Below are 25938 nucleotides of genomic sequence, written 5' to 3'. Positions count from 1 at the left end.
ATTGTTTATTTAAACATTTTCAGAAGAATTCACAAGCATTACAACAGGCTACTGGGTGTTTTAGGAACAAATGCTGAAATATGGATGTATAGTAATGTGAATGATTATTAACTGTATGAACTCCTGGCTTATGTGTCGAGGTCTAGTATTATGCTTTTTCAGTGTAATCTCCCCACAATATCTGTGAAGGAAATGTGACTTGGAAGTGACTGTATTTCCATGGGATTCTGTAAATACCCCAAGCATGTGCTTCCATTCGGTCATGCATTAGTCCTGGTGAGAAAAAAGCACCTTTCCAAAAAGCCCACCTGTACATTAATCAATAATCATTGCCATTAATAGTACCTAGAATCCCTGCATTCAGATCAGTGCTGCTACTCGGATGCTTCATCATGCATTTGACTTTGCAAAGCAGAAGGCTCCCTATTCAGTTTTGCACATAGTGGCTATGCACCACTTTTTCACCTTGTATCAATGGCCAAGAGTTGTGTGCCTTGCTTTTATGTAACTCATCCCCTTAGGAAACAGAATCCTGAATAGTTCTTCCCCAAGAAACAACTTTCTCAGATTCCTTGTGAGGATAGACGAATCGGTCAGTTTCAGTTTCTCATTTTTCTAAATTTAAATTGAGTTCTTCACATTTCTGCAGCAATTATCATTAAAAAAAATCCATGAAAATTCATCAGCATTTGTTATGCATTTAAAACTGATATGCACACTTCTGCAAAGATTTTTTTTATAAATATAATGCAGTTTTGTATGTGGCTTTCAGCATTACATGCACCTGTATGCATACTTCCTCCAATATATGTATTTTTATACCCGCTGGTTGGTTGGAGAACTATATTGCAAAATTGGGAGGAGTGTGAATTTTGAATAATAGCTGTGTTTTGGTTTGCATATTAGTAAATGTTCATTAAAATGCAAACCCTACCTGCCAGGTCATTGTGAAAACTCACCAAGATTGTTCCACCCTTAGCTGGTGAGCCTTCCCTGTACCCTTGTCTCCTCGTTTGCTATTTGCTTTGGATTTAAGAACCCAAAGGGGGAAGACAGCCTAATGTTCAACCTTGAAGCAATTAATCAATTAATCAATTTAATTGATTAAGAGAATTTAATTGAAAGGAGAACCCAGTTTGCTTGTTTGGAGTATGTGCACTGAAGGGGACCTGTGTTATAAGTTTGTATTCCCCCTCCATCCTGCCCCCATACTGTCTGGGCCCTGCAGGCTCTCTAAGGCCATCTGCATCATCGGAAACCCAGTGCAAACTGTGACTTCCACAGTGAATCAGATCCTTGATGTCTCTGTGGAATGAGAGAGAGAGAGAGAAGAGCTGATCTACAGATGCCTCTAGGTTTGGCATGCACCGAAGATGATATCATTGCATTCTGTAGCCTAGATTAGTTTATGACAGGCCTGAAATGAGCTGGTGTGGTGAATTCTTACAGGGTGGGTTGTGTCAAATTATCTTGGGTGTTTCTTTGCTTAACCATAATCTATCAAAAGCTCCCCCCCCCCATTTGCCCCTTTATCTGCACAGCTTCTTTAGTTGATATAAAACTTTTAAATAAATGAAATAAACAAGGAACTTATGTGTAGTTACTAGAAGCCTTTTAAGCTTTGCATTGGTTACTCTGGGTATTCATGCTCAATCAAGAGTAGAAGACTGATTTTTCACTTAGAATTCAAACATGTTTTTCCAATTGATGAGTTCCAGTTGTGATTTTTGTTATGGTTGTAGTCTTTAGGCCCCTCAGCATTATTTTAAGTGAATTGCTCCTCACATTTTTCTTTTTCTTTCTTTTTTATTACAATGCAGCTGTTTTCTGAGTTAACATTTGGAGCTGAACTTCTCCACTGCTCAAGAGCAGAAGGCTTTGTTGACTTAGATCCAGGGATCCATGTGAGCAGCAGTGACCACTGCCTATGGGTTTGCGCACATGTGTATAGTTGTCCCTCTTCCCCCACTTGTTGGCTCAAGTGAACTATATTTAGTACTCCCACCCCACTTGAATATTTATTCTAAAGTAAAGTACAATCTCTTTCAGGTTATGGTGGCCATGCAGGTTTTGTGTATTAGATTTTAAATTCCTACAGGAAAAATAAAGGAAGCTTAAATTATTTGGTCCCATAGAGAAATCGAAACATTATCTGTATTAATTCACAGAGCTGTGGTTAGCATAGCTTGCCAATTTCATATTTTGTTCCTCTTCATTGAACTGGGAATAGATTTAAGTTATATATTGTTTCTTTCCCCTCCCCCCCCTCCATTTCTCAATTTTCCTAAACAGCCTTTTGGAGAACAATGGAGAAGAAAGTTGTTCGCATCTCCCCTGTTTCTGATCCAGACACAACTTATTTTCTTCAGATAGTGTGGCAAAAAGATTTGGGCGCCGGTTTTGAGGTAGTACTCAGTGATGGCCGATCAGCTTGGACTGGGAAAGGTGATGTATGATCAGATGCTATTTATTTATGTAATTATTTATTTCAAGGATTTCTGTCTCACTTTTCTGCAACAAGTGCACAAAATGGTATATGTGAAATGAGACTTCCCCCAGATTCTTCATTGTCAGGCCTCAAATGCATAAGCAAAACTTCAAAACTTACAGTGTTGAACTATAAGGGATGAGATTTTAAACATCAGAGAAGCCTTTTCATGTAATTACGCTCCAACCTTAGAGGAAAATTGCGAAGACGTTTTGGCGAGGAATGAGATTGGCTTTACCATCTATTCACCTTTCAAGTCATCGCTCACTTGCCAATTAAATGGATGAACTGCACCTTATTAATCAATAAAACTCAAGAAACTCCAATATGCTAAAGAGGAGGCTTACAGGGAAGGAGACAGATTTTTGTACAACCAAGCTAGGAATGCACTGATGAAGGGGATTAAAGTGGCAAAACAAACCTATGATTCAGACTCAATTCTCAAACAGGGACTTGGCTACTCTTTGGAAGAATTTACAGAACATCTTCTGCTCCAGAGAGTCAAAAAATTGGCAAATGACCTGAATTAGTTTTATAGCAGGTTCGAAAGTCAAGCATTATCTTCTAGTGCCATTCAGTCAGCGCCAGAGGCACCAACAACCACCTCAACCTGTTCTGAAGTCACTCTACTGGTGATCTTGAAATAGTGTTCTGCACACTTTGTATAAAGTACTTTTACATTGCAATGTAGCCGAAACCAAATTCCAAGTATGTTAGTACTTGGCCAATAAATTATTATTCTATTCTATTCTATTCTATTCTATTCTATTCTATTCTATTCTATTCTAAGGCTAAGCCACAAACAGTGACTTTCCTGAAAACCTCAGCAGCCAGCCAGGGATATAAGGTATCAAGTGGGCCTTAAGGTATCATGGACCAAAGTTGTTAAGGGCCTTGTAAATTAATACCAGAATCTTGAACTTGGCCTGGTGCCATATAGATGGTCAATGCAAGAGTTTAAGTACTGGAGTTTCGTGGCGATGGTCGTCTGACCACAGTGCTGATGGTAGAGTCTGGCCACAGCATTTTGCATCAGGAGGAGCTGTTGAGACAAGTTCAAGGGTAGCGCTACATAGAGTCCATTGCTTGCCAATCCACGATACACTACAGTCACACTATCCCTGTTGAAGAATACCCATGGCTGGTGTACCAGCAGTAGGTGTCATGAACTGGTGAGATGACAGGGAGGAGGAAGAGGATCCCAGTGAGGGGTGTAGCCAAGAATGGGACACACCAGGGCAAGCAAGGAATAGGGAAGGAAATACAGGATGGCGGAGGATGGCAAGGGGATGGTGGTCAGTGCACTGGAACCAGAGCAGCAGAACCCATCACCAGAGGCAGAGGAGCCCCTGTCTCCATGAACTCTGAGGCATAGGGAGCAGTGGAAGTGCCACTCTAGGAGGCTGAGGCAGGCAAATGCCCATGGCCCATCTTCCTAGCTCATTAGGTGAGGCTCACTTGTTCTGGGAGGAGGTGTGTGATTTCTCAGCTGGAGGAGGCTTGGAACAGGTGAGGGTCACATGCCTCATTAAGTCCAGAATCTGCAATCAACATGCAAAGTACAAAAGGGAAGCAGAGCTGAGGGGCAGCGTCTATTCAGCTGCCCATGTTGGTAGACCTTGACTTGGATGCTCTCAGACTGCATGTTGGGTTTGACTCTGGACTGTATCCTGACTGTTGGACTTCAGATTTGGCTACTTGGATTGACCCTGGAATACATTTCTGGACCTTGGATCTTGCTTGTGTAGCTTGACCCCTGGTCTTTCGGCTTTCGACTTGACATACTGACTTGCCGCCAGGTACGCCAGGGGATCGGGACAGTAGGTAGTTGGAGGCACTTCTAGCCACTGCAGCTACCCGAGCCTCCAACAACACAGATGGATCCATGGACAGCCACATACTGCAAACCTTTTCTTTCTGAAAGCATTCAACCCTCTCAAGAATGACCGCTCCACACATCAATGGCGGGCGCTTTTTGCATGGACGCGCGCAGCCCCCTGATCCCAGAGGGCGGCTCCCTGGAAGTTCAGGACTGGCACCGCCTTCCCAGGTAGGATGCCAGGGGTCTCCACCTACCCAAGCCTGGCATCCAATCCTGCCTGGGGAGGTGTTGCCAGGGGATGGCCAGGTAAGGGGAGGGACAAACCGGCTCAACCAACCAATTTCCTGGACATGGGAACCACCCACCCGCAGTGCCTGCATCTGCCAAGGATTCAAACTTAGTTTATTGACCCTCATTTAGTCTACTGTTATATCCAGGAAGTGGACTAGATATTGCATAGCCTTTCCTAACTCAGGTGCTATGAAGATGTGGAGCTGTATGTCGTCAGCATACTGCTGACCCTTTGTAGCCCCCACAGCTCCTAATGATCACTTCTGTCATTGTTCCATTTATTAAGGTTGCATTTATTAAGGAACTAGTGTGTGTAGGGGAACTGAGGAAGAGCCATGGTGTTCTTTTTAGGTTTTCATCACTGAATAACCCAGAGTTGACAGGGCAAACTCCTTTTAAAACTCAGCAGTGGCTTGACTCATGGGGTGACACAGAAGAGAAATCTCAAATGTCTTATTGGTTCATGCCTGGATATAAATGACTGTTCTGCATATATAGCTTTAGAGATTAAGTGGTTTACGAAATGTCAAGTATTTGAATTGACCTCGTAGAGCTTGTTGGTAGGAAGAGTATTACACATATGTGTATGTAAAGTAAGTCTGGTTGCGGGTCCTTTCTTTATGCCTGTTTTGTGCTCCCAAGTGTGGGAAGTAATTGTTCTGGTGATCATCATACTTGGGTGGGTGCAAGTTGCTAAATCCTAAAGCTTGTCACCCTCCCAATGATTAATGGACAACAATAATCTACGCACATCTGATTTTCACTGTGAGCCGTTTCCCCATGGTTCCTTTTCATGCTTGATTGTACTCTATTGTATTACCCTGCAAAACTGTTGTGGGAATTACAGATGCCATTGAAAATTTCCATAACAATTAGGGATGCTTATAAAAACTAATTTTTACCAGGTGTCAGATGGCCCTGGACAAACAGTATTCAAAACTCCCATTGTTCTAGGCGCATTTTGCGACAGGGAATTTCATTAGCATGAGCAGTTTTTGAGCTCCAGGCACAGTTCTGCGCTTAAGTTTTCAGATTAAAACTGCAGAGTGGAAGGAAAGGAGGACCTTTTTCTGCTCCCCCACTCCCTGAAGACTGGAGAAGAGACCTTCTTAAGAATATTAGGGGGTGGGCATGGGAAGAACTAGACCAGGGGTCAGCAAACTTTTTCAGCAGGGGGCCGGTCCACTGTCCCTCAGACCTTGTGGGGGGCCGGACATTACATTCTACTCATGTAAAAATACCAGGCAGTCCCCACAAATAACCCAGAGATGCATTTTAAATAAAAGGACACATTCTACTGATGTACACATTCTACTCATGTAAAAACACCAGGCAGGCCCCACAAATAACCCAGAGGTGTATTTTAATCATGTAAAAACATGCTGATTCTCGGACCGTCCGCGGGCCAGATTTAGAAGGCGATTGGGCCACATCCGGCCCCCGGGCCTTAGTTTGGGGACCCCTGAACTAGACCATATGAAGAATGAACATAATATTTTAGCTGCAGTTCGTTCATTTTCAGTTTTATATTCTTGTTATTTAAAAGCACTCCTAGACATTCTGTTGTTGTACCCATAGCCTAGGTTTAAGGTGCCATTTAGCTCCTAGCTTTCATAGCTCAGTTTCTAACACTGTGGACAAAGCATCCTTTGAGGAGCCTCCTCATTTGTCAATTGGCCCTGTTGGGTTTACCTGGCCACTGTATTGCAAACAGCACTTGGCAGCTCAGTCTAACCACCATTACAATTTCCCACAATGCCCCAGAGTGATGGTATATAGCAGGGATGTCCCAACAGGTCGATCGTGATCTACTGTTATATCCCTGGGAGGTTTTGGTAGATTGCGGTCAATCACTGGGCCCCTTTCCTTAGCATTGGTAAAGCCCCGCCCTCCATTGTTGCACGATCTACAGAACGGAAGACGGAATTTAGTAAGTGAGGCTGTTTGTTTCCCCAGTGATCTGTTGGTGAGTGGCTGTTCCCCTTTCCCACTAAAAATGGCCAACAGCTAAGCCTTGAACTGCCTAAAAACATGGCTCTCCTCCTCCATTAAAAAAGCTCAACAACTTTGACCTGAAAACCCCCCCCCCCCATGGGACTTTCCTCCTCCCTAAGAAAACGGGAGTAGATCACTGCCAGTTTTTAATTCTGTGAGTAGATTGCAGTCTCTTGGGAGTTGGCCTCCCCTGCTATATAGGAGCATTATATGAGATGAATTTGACAGATGTCTGAGCTGAGGTATTAATGTGGCAGTTGATCCGAGTGTCAGGTCAGATGTTTTAAAGGGGAGCTTGGACCAGATACTGGCACTCGACTCTGCTTTGGGGCTGAGGCCTCAGCAGCTGCCCAAGGGTGTCAGGTTCTGATACTGGCTCTGACTCCTAGTCATTAAGAAGAGGGGTGATACATATTAATGGAATGTGCAGGGTGTCACCATGGAGAAATGGCTCACCACAAGGATCAATAAATGTGTAGGGTGGCTCTTAAATGGATCAGTGTTGAAATCCGGGTGGCAGTACATGCTGGTGTTGGAAGACCTGTTGAACTAAACCTAGCTTTATTTGTGAATTGGGTTGAGTGTAAGAGTTAAGAAAGAAATGGAGCACATGAATAATCAAAAATGAATAATAACATTAAAATACATTGCAGGGAGATATCAAATTATCTGATCCCACACATATGTTTACTAAGCCCATAGTGTTTACTTCTAAGTAGAAATGTTGAGCTTACACTATCAAGACCAATGCCAAAGTGCGTACTTGTTTACTCTTCAAATCGTCCACATGTTTGGGTTTGATGCTTTCCTTAACATAGGATTGTGAAATGGGCTTTGAAATCATAGCGTAACTTCAGATGGGGTAAGCAAAAACTAGATTGAGTTGTAAAGGTTAAAAAGAAGATAAGGAGCATTAAAGACGAGAGCTGATTCAAATACTACTGAGCTCTCTAGAAAGGTCCTCTAATTCTGTGAGGTTTAGTTCAAATCCTAGATTTCAGGCTATAATCCTTGCAGTTATGTGCACCTAAACCATTTTATTTTAGTGGGTTTATGTGTGCCTCACCTGGATATCATCAGGCAGTTCATATTTCTTTAGCTTTAGAAACTTTTGAATCATTGTGGTGATTCTTAATTATTTGCTTCTGCGGTCAGCAGCAATAAATTGACCTATAAAGTGTTTGGTAAATTACAGAATGTGATAAGGGATGGAATATAAAACCAACCATGTCTTGCCTTATTCTATACTTTGAAGAAATCCTGTAAGAAGCTGCATTGTGACAAAAATGTGCATGGAATCTTCCAACAGTGCCTGAGGAAGATATTTCCAAGGAAGCTGATGACATGGAAATGGAGCGAGAGAAATACATTGGAGAGCTTAAAAAAGTGTTGTTATTTGAAGGAGCACTGGCAGACAAATACAATTTTGATATTTCTAAAGGAGGAGTGGATGGAGAGTGCCTCAATTTTTCTTATGAAAAGAATCTGAAAGATGTTTCTGTAAGTATTGCTTTATTAAGAATTGTTACATTATGGTTTTTTTCAAGAGAGTTTCAGTATAGTAGACCATTAATCTTCAGTAATATAGGGGACACTGCACAGCAATTCCAAGATCTGTGAGGTTGTTTTTAATCAGTATAAGGATTTCTTTGATTTTTTGATTCCAAAATTTAAGTAAAGCAAGAAATCATTTTGTTAAACATGCATTAAGTTTGAGTTATTATCTGAATCCCAAGGAGTAAAAGGCTATATAGTTACTCTGATGAAGGCAACAACAATGAAAGCTACGGGAATGGCTCAAATTATAATGTAGCTTTGTATTTACCCTCCTCCTGGGAACATAATCTGAATGAATTTAATTTAATTTATTGCTTTACCACTTTAGACTATCTGGCGTGATTTGAAAAATGACAGAAGTTTCTTGTAAGTTACTAGCATTGATAAATAACAGTATTTATCACATGAGGTAAACAGAGGCTTGCCAGATCTCTAATTTTTTTCAGACCTGGTGGAAAACCTTTTATATGGTTTTTATTCACTAACATTTCTTCACTAACTCACACTCAAAGCTACACATGATGCTAATGTTTTGTAGTTTTGTCCCTTAATGCTTCATCTATTTATTTTTCTTAAAAACAACTGCCCAGGCCATAGACACCAATATGATTTCTGTGCATACGTATGAGAGAGAGAAAGATCAGAAATCTTCCCTCTGCCGTTTTACCATCTTCTAATTGTCCTTCCCAACAGTGCCCTACGCTTTCCACTTTTATGTTGGAAAACTTATAGGTGCTTGTTTCAGGGGAAATATGCACTTTTTTGAGGGAAATAACTGTCTATCTGCACCATATAATTGTAGAGTTTGAAGGGACCTCGAGGGTCATCTAGTCCAATCCCCTGCAATACAGAAATCTTAACTAAAGCATCCAGGATAGATGGCCTCAGTCCACCACCTCTCATGGGAGTCTGTTCCACTGTTAAACAGCTCTTACTGTCAGAAAGTTATTTCTGATGTTTAGTCAGAATTTGCTTTCTTGTAAATTGAGATCATTGGCTTGGGTCCTATCCCCTGGAGCAGGAGAAAACAAGCTTGCTCCATCCTTCATGTAACAGCCCTTTAGATATTTGAAGATAGCTATCCTTTTTCCTCTGTCTCCTTTTTACCAGGATAAACGTATCAAATTCCCTCCACCATTCCTGATAAAGCTTGGTTTCCAGACCTATGATGAATTTTGGTCACCCTCTTCTGCACACATTCCAGTTTGTCCATATCCTTCCTAAAGTGTGGTGCCCAGAACTGGACACAGTACTCCAGGTGTGGTCTGACAAAGGAAGAATAAAGTATACTGTCCCCTTAATTGGAACAATTTACTTCTGTTGATGCATCCTAGACCTAGAATGACATTAGCTTTTTTTCTGCTGCATCACGCATTGGACTCACATTAAGCTTGGGGTCTTCTATGACTCCCTAGATCCTTTCCACATGTACTATTGGCAATCCAGGTGTCTCCCATCTTATATTTGTGCAGCTGATGCTTCAAGCCTAAGTGTAGAACCTGATACTGTACAGTATTTGTTCCTACTGAGATTCCTTTCTGTAGTTCTATTCCCATAGTTCTAGTCTCACTGAACCATGAAGGTTCCAAAAGGTAGCTTACCAGGCAAGCAGACCAGACCTGGGAAGCTGTGCTCATCAAGGATATTGCATGAAAATTGCACTAAGATCAGGCTGCACTCTTTAGTGTAAAGGTAAAGGTGCCCCTGACCATTAGGTCCAGTTGTGGACGACTCTGGGGTTGTGGCGCTCATCTCGCTCTATAGGCCGAGGGAGCCGGCGTTTGTCCGCAGACAGCTTCCAGGTCATGTGGCCAGCATGACTAAGCCGATTCTGGTGAACCAAAGCAGCATACAGATACGCCGTTTACCTTCCCGCCGGAGCGGTACCTATTTATCTACTTGCGCTTCACGTGCTTTCGAACCGCTAGGTTGGCAGGAGCTGGGACTGAACAACGGGAGCTCAACCTGTTGCGGGGATTCGAACCGCCGACATTCTGATCGGCAAGCCCTAGGCTCTGTGGTTTAGACCATAGCGTCGTTGGAAATAAGTCCTGTTGACAGTCATTATTTATTTATATATTTAAACAAAATTTATCTATCACTTGATTGTAATAAAGCCTCAAACCCATGTACAATAACATAACGTTTTCAGTAAAGGACAGTCACAGAGGTATTTTTTAAAATGTTCAAAAAAAAGTGGAAACAACAATAAGCTGAAAACAAGATTAGAATGCATGCAACTTCTATATGTCTAGAAAGGCTTTCCTAAACAAAAATGTTTTGAGCAACCATGAGAGGGTACAGCAAAGGCGCTTGCCTGATGTCATTAGGCAGGGACTTCCAAAGTGTAGGTGCTGCTAGACTAAAATATTGATTTCTTACAAGAATGCATATTATGTGGCGCCTGATACAATACCAGTTTCAAAAACTGAAGCAGTCAAGTGAGCATATATGAGATAAGACGATCCCACAAGTAAACTGGTCCCATACTGTTAAGGGATTTATATATGAATAGCAACACCTTGAACCTGGCTTGGTTGAAAATTGTCAACCAGTTGAAGAGCAGAGATGTGATATACTAACAGGGTCTCCCTCCTGTCTTCAGCTGTGCCAGAATTACTGTGGTCAAGCTGAAATAAAAATAGGGCATGCTTCCACATAAATGTGTTCAAGAATGAGAAGCAAGGGTAATTTTTTTTTAAAAAAACCTAATTTGTATTTTATTTTTTACTCATCACATTTGTATTCTGTCATTTGTGTGTGTTATCTTCATGGCAATCCAGTGGCTTGCCCAAGGCCACCCAGTCAGCTTCATGGATCGATGGGAATTTAGATAAGGAAATCTAGGTATGATTGAGGCGGACAGTCTTGTATAGTGGTGATGACATTAACCAGTGGCATTACCTGTGCTTTTGAAGTGTTAACATTTTCCGTAACAAGATGGATAATAATAATAATAATAATAATAATAATAATAAATTTTTATTTATACCCCGCCCTCCCCAGTCAAAAACCGGGCTCAGGGCGGCTGACACCAACAGAACCACAATAAAACATAAAAACAATTAGTTAAAATACAGATTAAAATACAGTATTAAAATTTAAAGTGCAGCCTCATTTCAAGTAGGCCATAAATCCAAGCCATGAGGGAGAAAAAACACAGGGGTCAGGCTGAGTCTAACCCAGTGTTTCCCAACTGGTGGTCCGCGGACCCCCAGGGGTCCGCGAGCTATGCCAGAGGGGTCCTCAAGATGCCAAGCCTCTGGCCCGCCGGAACCGGCGCAACTGCCGCCACCGGTGCATGGGCGCCAAGCGAGCCCGGTGGATCAACCAGGGAGCCGCTGAAGGCCCCCCGGCGACCCCACCGGACCGAGGCTGAATGTGCCCGGCCGGAGACTCAGCGGAACCCCTGGGCCTAGAGGCCCGAAACCGCCTTCCAGGCTGCGGACCCCACGGCGACCACGTGGGCGTCGGAAACATCCGGCGGAGCAAGCGAGGAGCCGCTGAGGCCCCCCGCAGGCCCGCCGGGCAGAAGCCGAGGGCGCCCAGCCGATGACCAAGCGGAGCTCCGTGGCCTGAGACCTCCCACCGCGCAACGATCCTGGGGGGCCTGCCTTGCGACTGCAGTCGCCATCACCCCTAGCTGCCCAAGAGGGTGAAGGAGCCCCCCCCCAAGTGAAGGGCCCTGATCCCGCAGCTCCTGCGCGCCACACGGGGAGCCTCGTGGGGACCCGAAGAACAAAGGCTGCACCGAACCTGCTGGCGCTGGCGCTGCTACCGCCGCAAATACAGCCACCACCAGAGGGGGAGAAAAGAAGAGGGGACGACAGGGAAGAGAGGGCCCCACCACCACCCTCAACCCAGGTGAAAGGGTAGAAACCTCCCCCCCCCTCCAGAGGGAAACCCCCCGACCCCCGGACGGCCATCATACCACCACCGCCACACCAACGCCCCCCCCCCAGAAGGATAAAGAAGAGAGGAAAACAACTGAAAAATAAATAAAACCACTTTTTAATTTTAGGATTAGGAATTAATGGGGGTCCTTGTCACAATAGTGGCTCGATGAGGGGTCCTCGAGAAAATTTTGTTGGGAACCCCTGGTCTAACCCAAAGGCCAGGCGGAACAGCTCTGTCTTGCAGGCCCTGCGGAAAGATGACAAATCCCGCAGGGCCCTGGTCTCCTGGGAAAGAGCGTTCCACCAGGTTGGGGCCAGTACTGAAAAGGCCCTGGCTCTAGTAGAGGCCAATCTAGTCATATAATAATAGTGATGGGTTGTTAAAAGTTAACTCGCTAAGCATGTGGATAATTTGCATAACTATACTAATCAGGAAGGGGGTCTGGGGAGAAAAACATAGCATGGGCCTCCTTTAGTTGAAAATTTCAAGGTAACCCAGTTAATTTTATCTACTATATTAGATGTAATAAGTTAAAATGAAGGAAAAGAAAATAAGGGCTGTTGACTGGGGAACATGTACAGTTGGCAAAATCTGTATGTCTTTGGAAATACTTGCTGGAGGAAATAGTGGTAGTTTAGTTTGAGTCATTCTGCAATAAACTAGACAAAGCATTGGAAAATCTGTGCCTTGAAGCAGTCTTGCATTGGCATTGAAATGCATTTCATGACCTAATTAGGTGTTTTGCATCCTAGAAATTTATAATTCTGTGACAGCTAGCCCACACATGGGGCAGACATGAAAAGTCTTCCAGGCAACGATGTTGTAGTGAAGTACAATTCATTCAAGTCAATCCACAGTTCAAGCTAGTTCTCCCAAAATTTGATCTTCAATGTTTTGTGAGTGTTGATTTCAACACTGAGATGTAGATTTGAATGTGACTCCAATTGCACATCTTCAACAGCTGCACCAATAGAACTTATTTCTATTTTGGCAGTTTTTTGTATTATGAGACTCAAATAGATTAGGAATCGGGGGTTCCTATTTTGTGGTTTTATATTTTGATTTTGTTCTCTGAACCACCCTGAGACTTCCGGGTATAGGGTGGTATATAAATTCAATAAATAGTTGTTATTATTATTAGACTTTAATACCTCGGGTTACAGACGCTTCAGGTTACAGACGCTTCAGGTTATAGACTCCGCTAACCCAGAAATAGTACTGTAAGGACACCAGAAATGTAATATGGATGATTGGCTTCCCAAATTGACCAGACGAAATCTCAGGCAGTTGTACATATTATAAAACAGATTTATTAAAACATTTATTGCAATAAATGGTGGCAGTGAGAATGAGTTTCTCATTCTGCCCGACCCATGGGCATACACAGAGTGCCTTTATAACAAAACTTACCCCAGCGCCACCCCCATGTAAATTACAAAGCTTATACAGGATGTGCTCTTGTGGTTTATGCTAGACAGGATGGAACAAAGGAACAAAATGTGGTGTAGCTAGAATTTCTTAGAAGTGCTGTGTGTGGTTAGATCTTTGCATTAGATGTGCAAACATGCTGTGCCTGTAAACAGAGAGATTTAGAATTGAATATACAAAATGGAGTTCTTCTTGCTCTCCTGCGTGGCCTGACCAGGATTATTCTGGCCCTGGTCATTGCCACCCTATAGTACCTCACGTTAAGAACTTTGCTTCAGGATGAGAACAGAAATTGTGTGGCAGTTGGTGGCCCCATTAACTAAAGTGGTACCTCGGGTTAAGAACAGTTTCATGCTAAGAACGGACCTCCAGAACAAGTTAAGTTCTTAACCCGAGGTTCCACTGTAGAGCAAAAGAAAACTTCCTTTGCCTTTCTGATTATGATATCCCAGATATATGTGGGATGCTGTGAAATTGTATTTGATGTTTGTCTGAAGATTATATTAATGTGCAATGTAGGGAATTGATAAAGAAAGGTTGCAGTTGCTACCAATAATTATTCTTCCCATGGAAGAAAAGGATTTACTATACTGTAGACAGAATGTTACAACTTCTTAATAGTTTGATAGTTTGATAGCCAAAAGTAATGTTCAAATCAATTGTGTGGTTTAAACTATGTTATGAAGAAATAGAACAAGTATATAACACTGCCTCTGTTTCTGTGAAATGCTTTGTTCTAAGTCCACTGAACTTTCAGTCAAAGGACACGAGGCTTTCGTATACCAGAAAATACTAGAGATCTGTATTAGTTGCATCTGAAGCCACTAAATTATATAATACCAATTATTAATGACTTTGCCTCTTAAGACAGCTGTCTTTTGTTTTAAGAGTTTTTAACATGCTGCTCTTTGGAAACGCTCTTAGACTGGTAAGGGCAAACTAGACTGTTGAGAATTGCATTAAAATAACAATAGGCTTGGTACACAGTAGGGCTTGTGTGTCAAAGCAGCTGCAGAGCAAAATGGGCCACACACACTGAGAACTCAGTTAGGGGCCATTGAGGCTCGGCCAGCTAAACTGCTGCCACCTAAACAAACACCATAACAAGAGTCAGTGATTTACTGTTTGATCTAAGTAGGTGACCACTTGGAAGTAAATCTTTCCAAGTACTTCAGCTAGGAACTCTCTGCATATAACAAATAAATGGGACTCCTGCAAGACTTTCTCATTGGAGGTGGCAATTAAATTGATTAAAGACCTCTTGATAAGCAGCATTTGAGGGCTAGCAAACCTTTCTGTATAATAAGGTGGCAAGTATTGTATTTTCTTTCTGCCTCCTAAGGACATTGCTAAAATTTTAGCCAATGAAGTTCTGTCAGCGCATGCGGAAAACGACATGATTTACTAGGCTGAAGAAAGAAACCCACATAATTTGTTTCAGCTTGACAATCTTTTTCGTAGTGTGTTCTTAAAATACAGGTCACAGGACAGAAGGATAATTTTAATTTTCAAATGGATTAAAGCATCACCATATATGCATGTGTATATTTTCACATATTCCCCTGCACCACCACCAACTAGAATTTGTGTGCATTTCAGAGTTTCCCATATGGTAATGTCAAGGGCCCAAAGGCTCTGAGTTGTGCTTTCCTGTTTTGGGATACATGCTGGGCATTATAGCTCTTGATATTTCAAGTCAGTGTTTACATTTTCTTGTTCAGCTGAGTTAAAATAACTTCTTGTCATGAGGAAAATCTTTAAATCATGGGCTAGTGACAAGACTTGGTTTCCACAGAGGGAGGAAGAGAAGAAAGAGATGATTATGGAACATCAAGTGCATCCTGACTGCTCTGCAACATCATTCATATTGTTAATTTTTTTAAAAAAAATATAAACCTACAGGACGTAAAATGTTTTACTTACAATTTGCCTTTGCCAGTGTTCTGCATCTTCAGAGAAGGAACTCATGCCCTATTAGATACTATGGAAATAGCTTCAGACTCAAACTGTGAATTTTTAGCATTTCACATTCATAAAGGCAAATGTTTAAATTTATTGGTTGCACAAAAAATAATAATCCTCATTGCTTCTATTTCTGATAGTCAGCCTTGAGTGCCAATGCATATGTAACAAAAATGGGACCACCCATGTGCAAGCTCTGGGAACCCAGCATGTTTGGGGGAGCCCAGATGTGCATGTGTATGGGGAAGAGGAAGTGAATCTCTAAAGCGAATTCCCCTAAACAGCCCATTGTGCAATGAGCATGCTCAGTGGCCACCAAATGCTGACTGGGGGGGGGGGGTCTAGGGGATCAGAAATCAGGTAGAAAGACGACTGGAATGGAGTACGCTTGGCAAGGGCATGGCTGGGTGACTGGAACAGTTAACAGAAGCAGGGAAACTGGAACAGTTAACAAGACATTTTGTCATATTTATGACATTTATGGCTGGATTCAAAAGAATTTAATTTTTTTGTTTACAAACATGGGAGTCTAGGGAAGAACTGTGAGGACAGAGAATGATAAAAGGGTTGGGGGGGCGGGGCAGTTTTGAATCAGTGCCATGCTTGTTTATTTGCTTGCTTGCTTCTGCTTCTGCTGCTTAAGAAGGCACCTACTAAAGAGAGAATAGTATGCGAGGTCTTTTTGTATCATAAAAGTCATTCCAAGACTGTTTGGATTCTAGCCACACTATAGACCAGGCATCCCCAAACTGTGGCCCTCCAGATGTTTTGGCCTACAACTCCCATGATCCTTAGTTAACAGGACCAGTGGTCAGGGATGATGGGAATTGTAGCCCAAAACATCTGGAGGGCCGAAGTTTGGGGATGCCTGCTATAGACGGTTTTGCTCTTTGCCCCTCTGCCAAATCTCTGATTTAAATTCACCACAGTTCTGGTTAGCAATGTCAGTTCCTGAACCTTAGCATTTTTATCTCTGCAGCTAACAGCTGCTTCTAAGGTGGAGGTGCAGGGTAAAATTCTCCTCACCATGTTGTAGCCAAACCCCTTCTCCAGTGGCTGCTTCTTGAAATATACTGCTTCAAGTCCAAAAATCAAGCCTTATCTTTACACCCATCTTTACCAAGAGTATTTTTTCAATCCAGCTTCCCCAGTCTGCTAGCTCTAATCTCTTAGCTATAGGTCCACTTGTTGCAGGTTTTGTCAAAGAGGTTGAAGTTCATTCTTTTTCAACAAAAGCTTTTATGTTAAGTTTGCAACTCTTCTTTGCATCTGGCCTTCCGACTTATCTGACAGATGGGGAAAAGCACTCCTAGCCAGATAATTTCCTAAAGATTTAACAGCTGTTGATATGAAACTTAAACTAGCAAACATTATTCATACTCCTCATAAAAAAATTTTTTTGTATGATGATACAAAAATAATAAATATTTTGAACTCGGAGCATAAAATTTATATGGAGAGAGAGAAATACAGTTCTGAGGAGTATGTAAGCAATTAGCTAAGTTCTTGAGAAAGCGCTTGCTGGGAGCCCTCCAATATGGAGGGGAAGGCAAACTTCATGCTATTCCGTTGGTGCTTGCTGAGTGCTGTTGCTACACCACCACATGGCAGCAGAGAATGTTCATTGGCTCTTTATGTGAAGCAGATGGTGCCAGAGAATTATGTGGTGTTCATGTAAATGTGGGTATCAGAACTGTCAGCTTTTATGCATGGTTGGCAGATAGCGCGACATTGCCATTTGTGTGTGTCTGCCTGCTCTATGTGGCATCTCTTTGGGCTATGGACCTTTCTTGGCATCTAATGATAATATGTTTTCTCTTAGTATTATGCTTTGGGATTTTATTTTTGCACTGCTACAACATGGCTTCTCTCTGTGTCTGCTCCCACTTTACCCATATCTGGCACAGTTGCAATGTCCCGCGTTGCTTTGCTGGTGCAACTTAAAGGTGTGCTTGCGGTCACAATCCCAGTTACCTTACATGGTTGTGGTGTTCACTTTCTGTGCTTAAGAACCAAAAACTAAACCAAAGTAAAACATCCAAGGTGGAGATCTTTCTATTTGTTAAGTAATCTTTTTTTAAATGCTTGATCATAACCAGGCAAGGAAATTCATAGTCATCTGTGACCAGAAGAAGACCTTTAGGGCTAATGCTGCCTTTAGAGTAGTGATGATAGCCATGACGGGTTAAACCCAGGGATATTGAAAGCTTGTGGATTTTAATTGCCATGTAATTTAAATCAGACGTGCCAGACAGTATTTGTATAACATTTTAAGCACAAAGGTTTGTGCCTGGCATGCTTCCAATGCTGCATGTGTTCCTCAAATGTTGTTTAGTCATTGCAGTATATTTATGCTATCTAGAAACACATGTATTTAGTTTCCTGAACAATGAGCTTTAATCAAGGCCACCTCCTAGAGATAGACAACAAGGACAACAAGTATGTAGCCAGGATAGAAATTAAGTGTACATTTGCTTGAATCTCCTCAAATTCTCCCCACCCACCGCACAATAGTTTTCTAAGTTGGTGAGGGGTGGGGGTGAGGTGGGGGGTGGGTGGGCTGCTAAAGATGTTTTGGGCAGAGGACTTACTCATATTGGATTTTATAGTTTGGACTGTGGCCAAAACATTAAAGCACTTAAGGAAAAATAAAACGGAAGTAATTGTCATCCATGAATGCTTGTATCGGCTTAATGCTGGTCCTTGTTGTTCAGCTCTGCATTTCTCACAACCTGCTGGTATAAAATTTCATTGTAGTTTTCCAGTGGTAATGGCTGTGATCCAGAAAAATGCCTGGCTAGAGTCTCCTCCACCCTGCAAAGGGAACCTCCCACGTGGAAAACTACTTTAAAATAAAGAGGAGTTTTGAAACCAATCCATAATAGTGGGGGTGAGGAAAGTCTGGTCATGCATGATGTCCGCAAGCCCTTGATTGCCAAAGGTCCTTTCTGCATGATATTCACTTTTTACAAAATAGGTTGATAGTTGTATTATTATTCTGGTATTACTTAGAAGCATACACTTAAGGGATAGTGCAAATAATGTCATATGGACCCCACCTTTTTGGAACAGTAGCTTGGTTTGTAATTGATGGAGTTTGACCAGAAATTGTGGGTTGGGTTTTTTTGGTTTTTTTTTTTAATATGACCCTCCCAACCCTTACGCAAGAATACTTTGACCCAAAATTTGTTCACAGGTCTAAAGTGTTGGGCCCAGCCATGCGGATAATTTTTTTCTGACATTTTTAAGGGTCCCAGCCATTAGTAGTGTAAGAAACAGGGGAGTTCTGTCCTTTGATTCAGTCCTAACCTTTCTGTGCATAGGAAAGTTCCTAATGTACAAAATAACACTCTCTCCTCCAAGGTGAAACAAACTGTCATTCAACTGGTTGTGTGCCAAAAGCAGAGAGTGAGGGCAAACTGGATGACTCACATAATTATTGCCTGTGTGAGATTGGAGCCAGCGGCCACACCTCAGGAGCTGCTTTGACTGGCCTCCTAAACCAGGGGTACCTGATAGATCTCAAACATTCAGTGAGTTAGGGACTTCCTAACTCTGAAGACAGGCTCAAGTGGATTGAGTGGACAAGACCAAATAGTGGGTCCAACAGTCAAGAAGGCAGTTTCTGCATGAGCTGTAGAAGGAAGTGAGGGGCAACCTGGGATGGTAGCCCATCTAGGAAAAGGAAAACTCTGCTCCGAAACCTCCACTGCCTTGCAATATATCTTTGTGAGGGGGGGAAAGGCAAAGGTGTAAATCCTAAACAAACCAGGATCACAGCCCCTAAAGTGGTTGGATGGTGCATTATATGCTTCCTTCTGGCAACTCCTGCAGTCAAGCTGGTGCCAAATGTATTGCTTTCCTTTCCTTTGAACCACACCAGCAAGGCTGAGAGGGGGTTCTTGTTGCCTGGGCAGTCTAAGGACTTCCATATACACTGCTGAGGCTTGAACCCTGGAGAGGTCACTTCGGTTCTGCTACTGCAGCAGAAACAACATGAGAGGCAGCAGTTACGAATTGCTGGTCTCTGCAGCCACAGCAGGCCCTGTGATTCTGCAGTGGTTTGACTTCACCTTCAGAGGTGCACTCCATTGTCTCTTGAGACAGACAAATGCCAGCAGTGTTTCAAGGTTTGAAGCACCAATAAGGGGGTGCAAAAGGAAACTCAATACTGTTCATTCCCCATGTGGTAAAACATGTTTCGGTAAAAGTATTACTTTTAGTGGAAAGGAGGGATGGAAATGATCTTAATAAATAATGAAGATCACTTACAGTAGCCTTTGTCAACCTCACACTTTCCAGCTGCTTTGGACTAGATCTCTCATCAGCTCCAGCTTGCATCCTTCTGACCGTGCATCATTGTCCCACCACCGGTTTCCTGGCTCTGAGCCTTCTTCCCCTGAGCATTCCCTTGGGGGGGTTCCCCAGCTGCTGCTTCCTGCCACTCCTCTGCAGCCGGCCAGTCCATGGCAGCATGCAAATTCATAATTCAGGAGTTCCATGTCTCTCAAGGAGCAGGGAACGAAAGCATATTTTAAGTTCATTATTGAATGTTGCCTCTCTCCCTATCTGGGGGGGGGGGGCTGGAAATAGGCATCCTTGAGAAGATAGAACTGAAACCTGCCTAAAGGCAATAGTTCTATGTGTAATTGGCCCAGTTTGCTCATCACTTCAAACCATTGTTTAAACTATGGCTTCTTGTGACATGTGAACCAGGACATTATCAGGAATGAACTAGCCATTTACATGTTAGATGAAGAAATGTGATTGGATTAAAGGTTATTGTGGATGTGATACTGAATATGCTACTTGGAAGTACAGAGAGCAGAAATCTGCTCATGTTATAACAGCGTCTTGTAAAGCAATATATTGGGTGCCAAATAATTTATATACCAAACAGTAATGTTTTCTAGCGGTTCTTACTGCGTTGTGAACTCAGTGACTTTTTCATTTCTGGAAACTTGTTTTAGGCACCTACGACCAGAGAGCAAGATCATGCTTTCATGAGCCCAGTGGAAGTGCTTGGCACAGTAAAAACTCCATGCTCAAGTATCATGAGAGCAGTCATAGTTTCACAGAACTTCTTGCAGTTTATCAGAACTTTTATTACTTTCTCTGCTTGAGAAAATATTACAGACCATGGATCAAAGTCTAGGGATAGCAGCGGGGATCTTTCCAAAGGTTTCTAATCTCTCATTATGCCTTCTTACGAACCTTGGCACTTTCGAAGAGGAACTTGAGTCTGATAATAATAATAAAAACAAAAAAGTTTATTCATATATGTTGACTTTAGGATTTCACAATGTTATGGCCTCGATAGCAAGATGTCCTGTCCTTGAATGTCCTATGAGGGCAAGCTGATAAAGCATGACTAATTCATTGAAATGTAAGTGAAGGGTAAGAAACAGAGCCCCAGACTTGTGCTTGAAAAATAGCAATTTGTTCTTATTTGAAGATTTCTGTCGAAACATTTGTAAATTACATTCAGGATACAATCGTGGTATATATACATATTGTAAATAAAGAGATAAATAAGAGTGCTGAGACTGTGAACAAGGTTAAATATACTAAAACAAGTTTTTTATTCAATTCAGGAGTAGGAAACCTGTGGCTCTTCTAATGTCAGTCCAGCAACATCTAGAGGGAAACAGGTTATTCACCTCTGCTTTGGTTAAGATATGCATGCATTGATAGGCAAAACTGAAATTGGCATATTTTCATTTTTCTGAGGGTTACACATGAATAAATACATAGGCAACTTGCATTGCACACATTTAACTTGCATGATTTCAGCTTTATGTGCTTGGCTGCCAACCAGCTGAAATTGCACAAATTAAATGCACACAAGGCGGAGAGCTTAAAACCTCTTCCCACCCTGGGTTTTCCTAGTGCACCAGCTTCAGAAAATAGGGGTATTCATGCGGAAGCAGTTCCAGGTTGTTTTGATTGCAGGGATTGCGCATAAATCCAAAATCACGTACAGTGTAACCTCATGTATGTTGCAAGGTGACGGGGGCGGGACACAAATTCAAATGCATGTTGATGCATGTTGTGTTCTAATACCTTGGAATGCTTTTTACCATGGAAAGTTATCTTGTGCCGCAGCTGACCAAGGCAGCTAGTGTTTGTGATATTCCTGAGTGAAAACAGGAGGATAGCTTAAAACCTCTTCCCACCCTGGGTTTTCCTAGTGCACCAGCTTCAGAAAATAGGGGTATTCATGCGGAAGCAGTTCCAGGTTGTTTTGATTGCAGGGATTGCGCATAAATCCAAAATCACGTACAGTGTAACCTCATGTATGTTGCAAGGTGACGGGGGCGGGACACAAATTCAAATGCATGTTGATGCATGTTGTGTTCTAATACCTTGGAATGCTTTTTACCATGGAAAGTTATCTTGTGCCGCAGCTGACCAAGGCAGCTAGTGTTTGTGATATTCCTGAGTGAAAACAGGAGGATGTGTGGGTCTGGCCATAGGAAGGAGCCAGGACTATAGTCTTGTCTCCTGCTCCAGGGCTAACTCGACTGCTGTCTGAGAAGGGTAGAGGCAAGGAAGTGAGCAATAAATAAAAGCCTGCCAAAGCAGTGTAATGTACACTACATGTAATGTAGTGCGCCTTAACTTTGCATTGTCCAAAAGTTTGAAATTGATTTGTGGCCTGACTGCCCCAGTTTTTTTTTCCAAAGTCCTTGCTTCCATTTCCAGCTCCTTGAACCAGATTTCCTCTTTTCTCCCCCCTACTCCCGCACTTTGCCAACAACCCTTTACAAATTAACTGAAAGAAATAGCTGTTGATTCTACCTTGGGTATACATTTTTTAAAATGTTTCTGACGTTCCCCACCATTTACTGTTTTACAGCCTGCATCCTGCATATTGCTACTCTTTTTAAGTTGGGAAAATGATAGCGGAAACATGTTGGTCAATATATCCCTGCATTAAGCTAGAACAGCTGCAGTTCAGCTTTTTCGTCCTGAAAGCTTTGTGGGATTGGCTGAAGTTCATTTTGGATCTCACTAATTCTTCACGCATTTCGCCTTTTGTGTTCCCTTTGGCTCGATTGTGCAGGGGGGGGAAACTTTCTAAAAATGTTCTTAAACTGTAATATTTAAAGTAAACAGACTGTGCATTGCTGTGGTAACGAGACAGCACCCACGAATTGTATCAGCTTCGTAAACTGGGGGGAAAAATCTCCACCCAGGTTTGTATTTGTCCAAAATACAGTTTCCCCCTTCATTACTTACTTGTTGACTCACTGTGTGATCTTGTGATGTCACCTGCTACTTCCTTGTTGCGGAAACCTTGGAGGGGGTGGGCAATGGTGCAAATACCCTAATGGATAAATATTTGTATGGGAGTCGAGTCAAAAGTTTCTGTAGCCAGTCACCATTGTCATGACATTGTCAGAGAGAGTGCTTGATTGAAAGGGCAAGAGAAGAGTGGAGAATGGGCTATCCAATTAAAAGTTGAACGCTGCATTTCTGTTGTGATCAAGCTGTGAATCAAGCCTTCCTATCTCACAGAGCTGGTGGTTGCACACGGAGGCATTCCTTTATGGATATCTTCTGTCACTTGACATGGTGAAGCATTGCATTAGACCAGGGGTTGTCAACCTGGTCCCTACCGCCCACTAGTGGGTGTTTCAGGATTCTAAGTGGGCGGTAGGGGGTTCTACGGCACAAGCTGAATCCTCCTTCCATCGAGCACTGGTGGGCGGTAAGGAATTTTTTTCATCAAGAAAGATGCCTTAGTGGGCAGTAGGTATAAAAAGGTTGACTACCCCGGCATTGGTGATGCAGGTGGCGCTGTGGGTTAAACCACAGAGCCTAGGGCTTGCCGATCAGAAGGTCGGCGGTTTGAATCCCTGTGACGGGGTGAGCTCCCGTTGCTCGGTCGCAGCTCCTGCCAACCTAGCAGTTCGAAAGCACCTCAAAGTGCAAGTAGATAAATAGGTGCTGCTACAGCGGGAAGGTAAACGGCATTTCCGTGTGCTGCTCTGGTTCACCAGAAGCGGCTTTGTCATGCTGGCCACATGACCTGGAAGCTGTACGCCGGCTCCCTCGGCCAATAACGTGAGATGAGCGCTGCAACCCCAGAGTCGGCCATGACTGGACCTAATGGTCAGGGGTCCCTTTACCTTTACCTTTACCTACCCCTGCATTAGACGGAACATTATTTTAATTTCTTGCCCAGTGCTGCTGCAGAAGGGACAAAAAGAATGAAAACAATAAATAATTACCAATAAATAACCACCACCCAATACAATAATCAAGCATTAAAAGAATTAAAGAAATTAAAACAGGCAATCATTTAAGAACGTAAATTACCTAATTACTATGTTTCTGTCCATTGTATGGGGTCAGGTTTAGAAAAAGCAAGGTATGGATATCGCCTTACCTTTGAAAGAGAGTTGAATATTGCTACTGAAGAGATGCCAGTAGCAGTGCTGGAGTATGGATTGTTTTATTCTATCATAGTGTGACCTATCCAGGTTAGTCACAGACTGGAGAGGAGCAGTGGAAAAGCTTGCATCATTGACCTACTCATTTCACATCACTTTTTACTTTTTCACTAGTGCTGATTAGACTTTGGCTTTTATAAAGCAAGAAAACAATCTTGCAAAGCTCTTTCAAACTTAAATTGGCCCAATAAAATTCACTTTAATGACGTGCATTCTAGTGCTTGTTGAAGCTCATATACCTGAATGAATATTCCCCAAGGAATTCTACCATTTTCAATTTAAATGCCTATTGTTATAATTAGGTAAGTTAAAATATTGACTGACCTAGGTCACAAAATTATACCCACTTACCTGGAAGTAAGCCCCATTGAAATCAAAGGGGCTTACTTCTGAATAAGATTGTGCTTCAAATGCTCCCCCCCCCGACATGAGGGAAAGCAGTGGAAAATCATGTTGTAACGGTGCAAGGCACAGATGTACTGCCAATGCTGTGATTGTGGATGTGTTTGTGAATGCATGTCTTCCAGACACTGCAGTAATCACAGTTGCTGCCACTTGGATTTAGGATGATCGGGTTTCCTCACGTTCCATTTGTTTAAAGGAATACCCAGGAATAGTTTGGGACTGTTTGCATGTGAAAAAAATGCTTTGCTCTTCCCTAATATCATACATACCATTATCAACTTTCTGGGATGGAAGCAATTTAAGTTTCCTTCATTCATTTGTCCTGTTGGGAAGACCATGTTTCACGTGTGTCTTAAAACGCATTTCAGTATGCCAGATGTTACGTTCTCTGCGAGTAGCTGCTGAAAACATGATGCAAGATGTGGAAGAATTGAATTGTATTAAGACAGCAGGCTCCTTGATACCAAGGACCTTGGTATGTAGGGCAGCTGCATAGCTTTCAATTTGCTTAAGCCTTAATGAAACTTGGTTCTACTGTTTTTGTGCCTTGCAAGCAGCCAGGTCCAAGTTAAATTATCTAATTTAACAGTACAAATATTTTAGGAGTTTAAATTTATTTTAATGGCTGTCATTGTAGTACATCTAAGACAGGCGCAGGGAAGCCAAGGCCCAAATGTGGCCCTCCAGTCCTTTCTGTTTGGCCCTTGGGATTATCTCCAGGCTATACCATCTCTCAGAGGCCACCCTCTTGAATGCTTTTGATCGGTTGGAATGTGTTCTGTAACTGTGATAATGCCTTTTGCCTTCGTGAAAGGAGGATGGAGAGAGGTGTATGTATTTGGGCATGTGGAAATCTCTGCTTTTTGCATGGCTGGAGTGTAAAATGTCACACAAAGGTAGGAGTCACAACCTTTGCTCTGCCCACTTTTGTGATTGGCTCCACCCGCACTGGCTCCCAGAAGGTCGCTCACAATTTAAGATTTCTTTCCCCATGTATGGATTGTAAAATCAGGAGCTGCTTGTTGCTTCCTAGGCTATATATAAATAATACAAATCTGCCTGACATTTTAAATTCATTATTAAATATCAACCATTTAAACACATCTAAATCAATGTTATTTATCAGTTTTTAAAATATATACATAATAAATCAGAGTCCGGTATGATAAAACTTTCCAGTGCAGTCAGGTACAGTATTAATAAATAATATTAACTAGCAGCTAGTTCCTAAAAAGAGCCCAAGCAGGAAATAGCAAACAGATTTCAACTGATGCTCTCTCCTGCTCCTCCACTCTCTCATATTCTGGTGCAGTTCTTAAAGGCTCCAACAGCAACAGAGACAAGGGGAAGGGGAAATTGGTGTTCAGTCTTCAACTTTGTGCTTTGGATGTTCCTGATTTTTCATGACCATTGTTTGCACTAAAAGCATTTTTTAGGAAGGGAGCATTTACATGAGGTGTTCGCTCAAACACATGGGTGTTTGTTCAGAAGTAAATGCTTCTGAGTTCAGTGGAGCTTCCTTGCAAATAACCGTGCAACAGGATTTTCTGCGGCCTCATTTCAGAAAAGGCATATTTCCCAAACTGATACTCCATTTGCTAAAGAAGTATAGAAAACTTTGCCACCTTGGAGGA

General features: G+C 42.4%; 1 protein-coding gene across 15 annotated transcripts in view; it reads left to right on the top strand.

Annotated features, from left to right (window-relative positions):
- XRCC4 (X-ray repair cross complementing 4) overlaps positions 1-25938 on the top strand; it is a 113173-nt gene that overhangs the window by 9632 nt on the left and 77603 nt on the right. For 14 of the 15 annotated variants that reach the window (XR_015946187.1, XR_015946186.1, XR_015946184.1 and 11 more), the window contains 2 exons: positions 2293-2445; positions 7906-8096. The exons of the other annotated variant lie outside the window; for it this stretch is intronic. Coding sequence is in view for 7 of the 14 variants with exons in the window: in XM_088653023.1 (XP_088509149.1) it covers positions 2307-2445; positions 7906-8096 (330 nt within the window). In the remaining 7 variants the exon portion in view is untranslated. The remainder of the gene's footprint in view (positions 1-2292; positions 2446-7905; positions 8097-25938) is intronic. 15 annotated transcript variants of the gene reach the window in all.

The sequence above is a fragment of the Zootoca vivipara genome, chromosome 10 (genome assembly GCF_965207765.1).
Source record: "Zootoca vivipara chromosome 10, rZooViv2.hap1.1, whole genome shotgun sequence".
In the NCBI taxonomy this organism is placed as follows: domain Eukaryota; kingdom Metazoa; phylum Chordata; class Lepidosauria; order Squamata; family Lacertidae; genus Zootoca; species Zootoca vivipara.
This window is presented reverse-complemented; position numbering and strand designations above follow the sequence as displayed.